Genomic DNA, 12,503 nt, shown 5'->3' on the forward strand with positions numbered 1-12,503 from the left:
AACCTAAACTCAAGGCAAAATACAGATTCTAAAGGTTGTGCTTCCTAAGAAGCAGAAGCCAATCTGAGGGATGTGCCCTACCTCTGTTAGGTTAAAGAAAGAAGCAGCTGGGGGTGGGCTCAGCTTTTTGCCCCAGTGGGGAATGCAGACGGGGCAAGGCAACCTGCAGCTGAAACAAAAAGCCAAGCTCCTTATGCCACTGGGTTAAAACATTGCTTCCCTTATCTAGAGCAGGGAATGGAAAAAAAAATTCAGCAGACGAGAATGTCTAAAAAATTAAAAAAAAAAAAAGGAAAAAAAAATGGGGAAAAAAAAAGAGCTACGCTAACATGTCTACCAGCACCAGGCTTCTCTCTGCTCATACTACTGAATGCTTAAATATTAGCTTGTTAGCTAACAGACTGTTACCTGCACCTCTTTTTCCTTCTCTGGACAAGGAAGACCTACTCTAATCTAATTTATTCCCATTTTAAAATACTGCACTGCTTCATTGTCAGATTAATTAAAAAAAAAAAAGACAACAAATTTTTATTTTTAATTAAACTAACAAATAATCATTTCTCAATTTTCCTTCAAGAATACCAGTAGTTCTTGGGACTGTGAGTTTACCTGAAAGGTTGGGAAGGGAGACAAGAAACATCTGAATTTATCACACGCTGATGCTGGTCTGCGTTTTTAATCGAGTACACACAGGCCTTTCGGAGTGAACTTGTTTTTTACTTTACCCCAAACTGCTGTAACGGTTGCAGTGACGTAAAAGAGCCTGTGGTTCCATTTCCCCAGCATTTCTTCATTGGTTTATACAACTGGCAGAATATATGGAAATCTTTCCCTGAAGAGTGCAAAGCTTCAAGAAACTTCTGTCCTGCGGTGTTACCTTTCTGCACACAGCCTGTGACATAAAGTGGATGGACAGCACTAAAGAATGTGGCCCTCATCAAACTAAAGCACAGATTTGCTGTTACAGTCTAAGCAATACTGCTCAGCAACAAAGAGGGAGACGGGAACAAAAGATTCAATGATTTCTACACATAGCACAGTCCGAGGAACAAGCAAATGACACACACGCCACTGCAACAAGTTCATTGGAGCCCGCGGAGCTGTCACCAAAACATAACACACTTCAAAACGCTTGACCTCGAAGTCCCATTGCAGGTATGTGGGGTCTCACAGAGGAAAGGACAACAAGGTGTCTCACTGGGACAGCCAAAGCCTGCTCTGTCCACTCTGTTCCCCCCTTTCCCCTCTGCCCCCTCTCCTGCTTACAAGCCCTGCTGAGTCACACACCACAGATGAGACAGAAAGCGGCTGTCAGAAGTGCTGAGCTGTTCGGGACTACCTTTACTTACCCTCCTTTAAGCTGTTCAAACACTAATAAATTACCCACTTACTTATACTACCCAGATGTTTGCCATCTAGAAAAATAGATTATTATTTGTAGAAGGTTTTCTCCCATCACAAGAATCCCGTAAATAATATATTGGGATCAGAACGCCAGTACCACATGCTAACTTTTACACACCAGCACGGGGAGGTGGCAGGGAAGATAAGGAAAGAGAGACACTTCCTGACCACTGGTCAGAAGTTAAGAACTTTCACAGTGAGTTTATCAAAATATAAAGTATTCGCTAGAGTTCATGTTGTTGAGCTAACAAGGTTACTTAAAATAACAGCACAAATGGAGAACTGGGATGAGAAATAACCTGAAAGATTAATCTCAACTGAATTTTGAGATTTTGTTTCCATATATATATATACTTTTATATAAATATATATTTGTATCCATGTATATGTATAATATATGTGTTTCTATACTAAACTATAAATATATTTCATATATATAAACCAAAGTAAAACTTAAAATATATTCAATTTATATATGTATAAATATGACTTTCTAATATTTCTTTACATGCCACATTTGCCATTAAAAAAGCGACACTAATTTTAGCAAACCCTACAAATATAAGGAGCCTCATTCTCTGCTTCTTCTTTTATTTTTTATGTAAGATTTCTTAAGAGTTCCAAGAAACATTTAAAGAGAACTCTAGGGCTTTAATTGAAATGGCATGAGATGCTGAACCTTTAACAACAGTGTCTTTCAAACCCTGTGTCCGTTAGGCACTGAAATGCCTATCAAAAACCAATAAGAACGAAGAGGTTTTCAATATTCTCATTAAATTCTGACTTTCTCTCATGGTTCCTGTTAATTGAATTTCATTTACAGTTGTCATGAAGTTTTGTAGGGTAGACAAAACAGTGATTTGCTGGTAAATGTCTGTAAACAGGGAGGGAAATAAATATTTGAGAAGTACTCAGCCCTCTTTCTTGAAACAGAGAGAGAAACACAAAGAGTACAACTCAAGCAACGAACAGTTCAAGAAGGAGCAGATTTTACAAGGAAAACTTTGATCTGGATGGCTGAGTATCGCTGCAAGAAATCCAGCCTGCTTAGCAATCCCAGACAAGTTGTCGTGGAATTGCATGTCAGAGTTTACTGTAAAATGTCGGTTTTAGTCGTACCCCTCACACCTATTACTGTTAAATGATTTGATTTGGGCCATTTGCAATGACACCCGCAAAACTGGAGAGAAGAAAGTCTAGTTTACCCATTAAAAGTGTCCCCAGTAGAAGCAAGGGGGATAAAGGAGATTATTACTCAAGGTAAAGAGATGTTAATTAGAGATGGAGTAAGACCAAACTGCTGAAAAGAGGTGTGAAGAGGGCTGGGTGAGTTTCTTTCATTTGTTTTGGGGTGTTTTGATTTAAGAGGCATTGGTTTAGCAGGCTGAGAATACTGCTGGCAAAGGAGTTTGAGCACAGAGAAATACAGCAGCTTTACATGGATTGACAACTCTGTTAGGTGAGACCACTACACTGCCTCTGTAAAAATGAAAAAAGTAGCAGCAAAGAGTGACAGAGTCAGGAAGTGACCCAACATTTAGCTTGTTGATCGCTGTATTGCCTTGTTATTTAAATCATTATATTACTAGTGCCTCTCCTATTCATTAAAGTCACTATAATACTTACTAGGAGGCCTTTGATCACATGAAAAGGGAGCCACAACTCAGGCATACAAATGACACTGGCACTTGGCTGAGGGGTCAGATGATCCCAGATTATAGCACCCTTGTAATTTATTGTACATTATTCTCAGGAAAAACCTGAGCTCAGGTTTCCTCTCATTTTTTCCATACTGTTACCTTGCACTTGAGCTGAAAATAGCATACCTATCTCCCCAGCTACAGCAAACTTGAGTGTATTCATCAAGCACAGTTCAGCAGGGTTTCACCACACCTTTACTGTACCTTTCTTGTACACAAATATAAAACCAGCTTGTGCGTGTGTGTTCAATACAGCCCCCAGCTGGTATGTTCTGCCTTTACCTTCAGTTGGAAGCTATTGTGGTTCTGGAGACAGCACAGATGGGAATACTTCACAGGATCTTTCCCTACTAATCATCTGCTCAGGTCCTTCCAGTTGTCCCAGAGCCCTACCCTCTTGTACCAGCTTAGGCAAATCCATTCCCTCATCGGTATTTACACCCTTCAAATATTTGTACACATGGTTATAATCCCCTAAGGGGCAAGATGGCCATGCTGCTCTCACAAAGGCTAGTCTGAGTGAAGGAGTCCAGCATTCCGGTTGCTGCATTCCTACACACAGCAGCCTGGAGTTCGGACTGATTTGCTAAACAGCATCATATCACACAGATCTGGCCCATGCTTTGAAATAATACTAAAACCCAGGTTACAAGTCCAAGGAGCCTCCAGTTAACAGCAGAGAGCTGGGCTGAGCTCACATATTTAAGCCCCTGAAGAAAATGAACACACTTGCAGCCTGGGTTGCTTCCTGCCCCAGTCATGTGCACTAGGGATCCAAAGCTCTTATGTGTTTGTGCCTTGGTTTCCTTCCTATACAGTCAGGAGAGCCACCTTTCTCTCTTGCTGCAGCTCACTGCAAGGACAGTTCCACCACTACTGCAGAACACAGTGCTCTGCAGAAGCACCAAAACCAAGCTGTCCCTGACTGCAAGCAACATCAGAGCTTCACAGGCAAGGCAGCTGAAGTAGGACCACTAGTCCTGAGATAGATTTCTGGGTGTCATGAAATTTGGGCAGAGGTACCCCCTCAGCTACTCTGGCCAGGCACCTACCGCAGCAACAAAATTCTCCTCTTTCCCACTCCAGTGATGCAAGGCTGACAGGGCTGAGCTGTCTGATCTGAGCTTACTAAACCACAAGCCCCACAGAGTATGACTCTCGTCCCTGTGCACTATCGCAATTCCACATGGCAAGGCAAGATACTTAAACTTTTGCCACTTCTTGTTCTTCTACACCTTCCCCACTGACCACTGCCAGCCTCTCCTTCCATCCCTCCACTCTGACCCACAGCTGTTTGCAGCCACAAGTCTTCCCTCTCTTTAGTCTGTACACAGCATTAGAAGAAACTGGGCACATGAAGAGAGGCTTCCAAGACGCTGCCTTGGAGCAGCAACAATAAGAGACACTGCCTCTTGCAATGGCTCTGCTCAAGGCAATACATTGCTTAAGAACCCTGACTTGGCAATCTCTACAGTGGCAGAGATGGGAAAGATCTAATGTTTCCCTTGCTCTGTGTTAACTTCCCTCCGCTGTTTTCTCCTTCCTTCTGCTCCACTTGGCATCTGAGCACCATTTCACTCTCTTCTATGCCCCTTTCCTTGTTGTGGCTACACACAGCAACTAACCCAAGCAACTATCTTGTCAGTGCCCGGCTAAAGCTGCCCCCAAGCAGCAATCAGGGCAGGCACCCCAGGCAGCAATCAGGGCAGGCACTCCACGCTGCCCTGCCAACACATCCAGCTGAAGGACCTGGGGGAAGGCAATCCGCATTTCAACAGTCCATTCACCTTCGATAACTTCTGCAGACAACACATACCAGTCTGTGTACACACTCACAACAGCTAACAAGGGACTGGTCAAAAGAAAAAACATGTATCCACAAGAAAGCACACTATTTTCTTTGTTATATGGGTTTTAAGTAGACACTAAAAGCATCAAACTAGCACTGCCCTTCTTCCACCCCACACTGAGGAGGGAATCAGCTTTCACAGCAGGTCCCAAAGCTACAGGACTGTACACAGGGTACACTAGATTGTGGTTACTTTCATACTACTTTGGTCCTAGCACTCAGCACTCTGTACCTCCTACAAGTTCCCTTCTCTTGCACAGACTAGTTAGAATAGCTCACTCATGGAAAAAAAAATTTTCATCCAGGCATGGAAATTTTAATAAACTACATATAGAACAGGTGCCCCTTCAAAACATGACTCTTTTCCTCTCTGAAAGGCACATGTAGCAGGTTCCCTACTGTCAGGTGTAGACTCAAGTGATGAAAGAAAAATACATAAATGTTTATTAAACCTTTGTTGCCATTCACACCACCAACTTTCACACCCCAGTGCCAAGCTGTTAACGAATTCCCATGCTGTTCCACAAGATATTTCACAGCTCCTGTCAGAAAAGGGAAGTTTCACGAGGGCAGCACTCGCTGGAAAAGTCTCTGCTCCCACCACCATCAACAAAAAACATTCACAACCAGCTGTTTGTGGAATAAATGTGTCCTGGCCAAACTGTGTGGGAATAAAGAGCTTCTTACAGTGAGGCATGGGCCACCTTCATGTAAACCTCATGATACATATTTGTCTCAAGATTGTTTATGCTAAAGCTTATGTATTTACCTAATGACCAGGAATAAAAATTATCCATGATAAGCCAAGTGAGCACAAGCCAGTACATGATGCTCAGGCCAGGTGGCAGCTATGTGTGCACAGATTACAGCTCATATGTTCAGACACAGCGTAACCTCCTCGGAGAACTCTGCAGCTCCAGGCTGCAGCCCTGGCCAGCAGCCCCATGGCAGTGCCCCTTTGGCCACACAGACCCCTCAGGGAGGCAACATGCCACCTACCACTCTGTGCCATGCTCCCTTTCTAGCAGCCAGGCTCTGCCGTGCAGCCTGGCATCGCGAGGTAGGGCCCTGCACGCCGGGCACGCACCGCCTGCTCGAGCCTCGGTAGCTCTGCAGGACTGCCATGGTGAACCACGGCAAAGGCAGTGTGAGGTTGTACAGCAGTTCTCTCTACTGCCACAGCTCCTCTTTCCCCCCAGCCTGGAAGACTCTGTTCTAAAAAGAACAGGTGAAGGCACGATGTTTCTCACAAGACGAAATGAAATTGCTGCTCCTCTCAGAGTCATCCAAAAGAAGAGGGGGGTGAAATGAAACACTTTCCCAACTCAAAAGGTGATAATTACGACATACTATGTTACAGCTTTTACAATACTAAAGCTTTGATAAACTCATTTACTTTGTCTCTGGAGGACATGGGAACACCTACTCACGTCACCATTTTGCACAGCATGTTGCTCAAAGCTTTGAAAAATGCACCTGAGGATCTTCAGCTTCTCATGCAGATCCTGTAATTCAGCTGATCATGAAGAAGAACTGACCATTTATTAATGTGTATTGCTAATGGAAATCAATCTCAAGCACCAGAATAGAAGCAGACTTTTCTTCCTACAACCAGCATGAATAAAGCAAACAGCTTTATTTTTCTTCCGTTTTTAATATCAGAAAATTGTTCCCTTAATAAATCCTTATAGCAGCAATTTATCAGCATGCTTCTGTCAACTCTAGTTAACAGATTAGAACCCAATATTCTATTAATTTTCAAATTAAACAAAACAATCTCAGAAATCTATTGGCACTCTCTCTGTACCTCATCCCTCAGCTTACAGACAGCTAGAAAAGAGGCAAGATGCTACAGAATATGCTGGATACTTCAGCTTCGTATCGTAAAATCAGCATGGCTCGCAGTATCTGCTCAGGATGTCTAAAAGACTTTGGTGGACTGGTCCTTCCGTGTGAAGGTAAATAACCTGACCAAGAGATTTGTTAGCTATGTATCTTTAAGACATTTATATATATATGTATACATATATGCCATCTGATATTGTCTAGTGGAAGGTAATTGCTGCCTCAAAGATGAAAATATTGAAGTCTTTTCTTTTAGACTAATTACAACAATTAGATATTTTATTTTCTAGTCAAGTTATTTGACCAATATGTCAAGCAAGAGATTAGTAGCTGAACCTGCTCATTGTCAAAGCCTGTACTTCAAAAACGCAGTGGCCATTTCCCCCCTGCACAGTGACTAATTTCCTTCGTGAGTCAATCTGTCTCTCCTCCTCACTATTCTCACAACAGAGAGATGCTGCAAAAGCAAGGTTCCCCCCAGTGAGATGCTGAGCCAGTGTGGATCACTGCACTGCATGGCATGCCTCCGTGGAGCAGGTTTTCTGCAATGCCCATTCCCCTCCGTAAGTGCCAAGAATCAAATTTTGGCCACCTAATGCAGCATGTTCCACATGTTAGCTCGCAACATGTTGAGCAACTGTGTTAACTGAGATGGATAGTGCTGTCAAACAGAAAGCTGGCTCACCAGGATGGAAACAGTGGGATACGTTGACCTTTTACATTCAGAAAAAAAAGAGTTCCTAAGATGATACGAAACATTTAATATTAAAAACCAAAACAACTACCTTCTTGCAGAGCTTTTATTACCATATTATGTAAATAAACACATGTTCATGAGCTTTGCCTGTATAAAGAACCTGAGCCTCTCTCACAGAGCAGAGTCTGACAGAGGAAATGAATCACTATCACCCCGCTTGGAAAGAAGTTTGTACAAGGAGCCCGTGCTATTAACCACTGCCTGGAACTCCTGGATTCAACACCACCAATGTTCCCTCTGTTCCCACATTCAAATACCCAGTTACACAAAATAACTAAAACCAACAGACAAAATCCAAATCCCCAGGCAAAGTTGCTATTAAACTATTCTAAATGTGCACAGGTTTTATTGGTGATATGGAGATGAAACAAACTTAAAGGTTTCTCATCCAAAAGAATAAGCACTGAAATAACCTGTTTAGTATAAAAAAGCCTCTTGAAATGCAAGGTTCATTCTGGAAAGATTTCTCCCAGCCCACCACCTCCTGCCCATCTCCCTCAAGATTAGGATTTTCAGTTTGGTTTTTTTCAAGCTGATATTTTGGGTAGGGAAGGAAAGCTTTGTTTATTTTAGGATTTTGCTGCTAACAGAGAATCATCTCTAAGTGGAAGGAACTGTAGAGCTTTACACAGAGCTTTGTAGCAATATAGTAGGTAAGTGAAAAAAGAGAAATTAGCCTGCACATTTAGCCCTACAACTATTTGCCATAAAGAAAGCATGTATACGTATGTAACCATTCTCTACAATGTATAATTTAAAAAATGAAAGGCTACGATACTCTGTTCAAAATAGCCCTGTGACAAAGAAAAACACTAGATACCATCTAGCTGTACACCTACAGGTTCTACCCAGTTCTTCTGTGCTGACTTCCTGGGAGCAACGACCTGCCTTGTGGTACAGAACAAGTGTGTCATGAATATGCTGACTGATCATTATCACCATATTTCACACTTCAGCAAGATCTACCTAGTGCTTTCTAGGCAGGTTAACAAGGTAGGGCTTGTTGTACACCTAGTTTAAGATTAAACAATTAACACACTGATATAACCACTTCCAAGATTTGCCACTAATTTTCTTGCTTTCTCCTTATATTGAACAACCTCAGGTGCTGTCTTCTACAGTGCAGAGAAGGGGGGAAAAGAACTTTATTGAATACCTTGTGCCTGAGCTGCAGAACTGTGGGAATACCCCAGAGCCAGGAGCGCTGTCTCCACCAGCTGGCTAAAGAGCACATCTTTGCGAACCAGAACGAACTCAGCATGCTCTTCTCGATTATCGTATTCAAGAGAGGCGTCCGACTGCTCCACCACACAAAAGACGGGAATCATCAAACCTGGATGGGAAAAAACCCACAAAAACAACAAAGCATCAATAAGAGAGGAACAAGAAGTGTGTCATACATCTCTGATTAAAGCTGTAAATTAAAACACCTCCTAGAAGGCTCATCATAAGTGGAAATCTGCCTTTCTTCCCTGTGGGACAGCTTTTGTTTTCTTTCCAAGGGAAATACTGAAGTCTCATCACTTGACTCATTTAAAAACCACACTAAAAGCTCAAGAGAATACAGTTCAGGAACAGAATCAGAGTCAGCATTAGGATGAACAAGATTTCCTAATATGATTTTTTCAACATAGCAGAAGTTTTCTACAGTTCCATGGATGTCTCTATTCTTTCAGGTCAGAGCTTCTCCACTTTCAGCCATACAAAAACCCGACACACAAACGCCGCTTCTGCTTCTCTCTACACAGTGAACGCATGGAGGAATCAGTAGAGGCAGGTCCCCTTGGGGGACACTGAGGTCTATGTGCATTTTTAGACCATGGCCAGTCTTCTCACTGTACACGGAAAATATTCTTGCATTTATTTTGCTGAAAATTATAACCTTGTGTTGGCAGCTGATGGTTACACAGACCTGGAGAGACCCGTGGCTGTCCTCTTGCTGCACGCATGAAGAGAGTGAGAACAGCTCTCTTCGAAAGAGCATCAAGGATGAGGAGGAACCACAGAAGTGGAAAACTCAGGGGGTGGTCTGGATTCAATTTTGTTCTGTTTTATTGTAAATTTACTTTTGTGGTTACAGGATCAAGTCATCTATGGCAATAAATTGTGGGGCACGAACTTAAAGGGATTCAATACAACAGGCAGTAGAGAAACATGCCAATTTGCAGGGAACAACCCTACAGTGCATGCACAGAGGGAAGAGGGAACAGATAGAAAACCTACAGAACTGCACAACCATTTCCATCACCTGTTACAGGCCTGGTTGTAGTCAGGGGTGCCAAAGGAAAAACCATTACCTGCAGTCACAAAAATTTATTAATCGGTTACAACTTCTTAGTCCCTAGATAAACTAGGAAATACTGGGGCAGAGACCAACCTCAGCCTATAGCAGTTTTCCAAATGTGTTGCCCAAGGCTCATAATACCACCAGAAAGCTCTCCTCTAAATCTTATTTTTCAGAATGAAACATAACCATTTCCAGTAGAAAATAACTACAAAAAAATATCACTATATGTTTATGAAAGACCGGACACAAATCACTGTATTCTTGGACCAGGCATTTTTTTAAGGGAAAAAGAAGAGAAAGTCACGTTTCAGGTCTCCCGCATGAAGTCCATTAAATATCTTCGAGATATTCTACTATCTGTAGCGTCAGTATCTACAAACCAGTAGTTACATACTCCTTCAGAGGAGTCATCCTGCCCTGAAATAAATACAGTCACACCAAAAACTGCTAAGGGACTTAAATACTCCTTGTCTTGAATTTCCAGAGACTAAATTACTTTGAAAGATATTTTAGATACACAATTCACACTTTGTGAGAGGCCCACAACAGGAGTTACAGGCTATGATATCCAGTTGATGTGTTTTAGTTTTTGTTTTGAAACACGTCCTGAAGTAATTTGCAAGAAGGTTACAGCATCACACAGATACTGCTCCCTCTTCACTGCTTGATTCTGGGTTAAACTGATGCATTTTGCAAGTTCAAGCAGCCAAATCCTAACACACTGTGCTAAAAAAAGTCTCAGTGAAAAAAATCTTCAGGTGCTTTCCTGAAAAGACAGCACATGGCTGATCACGTTCCACCGAAATCAGTGACAAAATTTCTCTTCCTATCAAAGGTTAAACCTTGAATTCTATTTGTTCATAAACCATTTAACTAGCTAAAACTAAGCCTCTTTAAGTGACAAACTTCCAGTCCTGTCGAACATACAGGCTGTCACAGCACTTTTGATGGGGCTATTAATGTCTTGGCAAAAGATTAGGATAATTGGCCAAATGCTGAGGCTGTAATATCAGTTGTGTAAATTACAATTTGGCAAGACAGGAAAAGTGATGAAGCAAACTGATGAGAGGGAGGCCATAGTGGTTTTTATCCTCCTGCTGGATGCTTTCCTTGTCAAAGAACAGTCTCTCCTCTTCAGCACAGAAGTTGCACCTGTTCTCTGCTCTCGTCCCTTACTGAGTACAAACAGGATCTCAAAAGCTAGAACTGATGCCATTCACGATATCACTTTATGGATGGCACAAAGGACCCTCAGGACCCCTGCCCATGATGATTTTCCTGCCCCGTCCTGCTGTCTGTGCTTGCAGGGACCCTGCTACAGAAACAGCTTATGAAAAAAAAATCTCTGAACTCAGGGACTCAGTGACCCAGTGTAACTGATGATAAACTGCTATTAGTATCTTAAAAGCAGAGAGCAAAGGGCAGGTTACCATATCTGTCATTGCTAACCCATTCTCATGCCTCTCACTATAGCATTTGGAATCTTAATACCAATTTTATTTTAGTAAAAAACAACAGTAATCCAACCTATTTCCAAGTAAATATTACTCCAAGGAAGTTTCAACCGCTTTGCCCTCGATTTTGCATTGGAGAGTTAAACTGTCATATCTCCAATGGATTTTTTACCCCAAGCTTCTCAGTTACCCGACGTTATCTGAAAATAAATTAACATACTTTCAGTATGTTGGAATCAGAAGGAAAAATACCTGCAGTCAGAGGCCAACATGCTCTTTACACACTGATACACACCATACCTCACTCCTACATGCATATGTTACACCTCCAGCTCACTATAGGGCCCTTAGAGAAGAGCTACACAAGTTAGTCATTGCTCACTGTCATTCCAGTTGAAGAACTTAGAGCAATACTCAGAGAGCAGGAGACCAAGCATCCATAATGAAGTCTCACATGCAGTGCTACTGCAGTGCAAGCCAGCCTTACTCATAAATCCTGAAACTCCTCAGCTCTTTCCCTAACGACCGATCAGCCAGAGCTCCTGTCATGCTCTCTTGCCCATGCACACGCACAGAAAGGCCTGAGGTTCCCTCGGCACTGAAACTCTGTGCACTTGCTCTCCCAGCTCCAGAAAGATGCTGCAGTGAGTGATGCTGTACAGCTCATGGTGGATGACACACGGCATGGATTTTCACACATGGAGAAAAACGGGGGTAAATCTGAGGGCTAAAAAAGGAAAGAGTTTGCTTCCTTAAAGGATGAACACAACGCTGGTATGCATACAAAACATTAACAGCAATCTCAAATCATAAAAACGACTTCATCTCCTTGATTTTGATTCACTTAACTGACTTAGAAGCAGCTCCTTCATGCTTCTCACAGAGCTTTGACCCCATATAGATGGCATCTGCATAAAATGTCAGGGGAGTGTAAACTAAGACCTATATATAGGCTTTTATAAGGACATCCATACACAGTAAGAATTACATATAATCCATGAAAGAGACCCCTGAAAAACTGTCCCCACTATTACCCAGAAGATCAGAATGATTAGTAGCAACCAGTCCATTTATATAACATACATATTTAAAACAAATCAGAGATGAAATTTAAGCTCCACTGCTGCTTTCATAGAAAAGCTGCAACATACAGAAAAGACTTTGTAAACACAGTTGCATTTTTTGCTGAGACTCTTCTAAGGGTCAG

The 12,503-nt window shown here is 42.1% G+C and overlaps 1 protein-coding gene across 4 annotated transcripts in view; it reads right to left on the reverse strand.

The window, feature by feature from the left end:
* Positions 1-12,503, reverse strand: part of SATB2 (SATB homeobox 2) — a 213,565-nt gene that overhangs the window by 100,964 nt on the left and 100,098 nt on the right. For all 4 annotated transcript variants that reach the window (XM_027637229.1, XM_027637228.1, XM_027637231.1 and 1 more), the window contains one exon: positions 8,712-8,888. In XM_027637229.1, the coding sequence (XP_027493030.1) occupies positions 8,712-8,888 (177 nt within the window). The remainder of the gene's footprint in view (positions 1-8,711; positions 8,889-12,503) is intronic.

The sequence above is a fragment of the Corapipo altera genome, unplaced genomic scaffold, assembly GCF_003945725.1.
Source record: "Corapipo altera isolate COAL_440 unplaced genomic scaffold, ASM394572v1 45, whole genome shotgun sequence".
In the NCBI taxonomy this organism is placed as follows: domain Eukaryota; kingdom Metazoa; phylum Chordata; class Aves; order Passeriformes; family Pipridae; genus Corapipo; species Corapipo altera.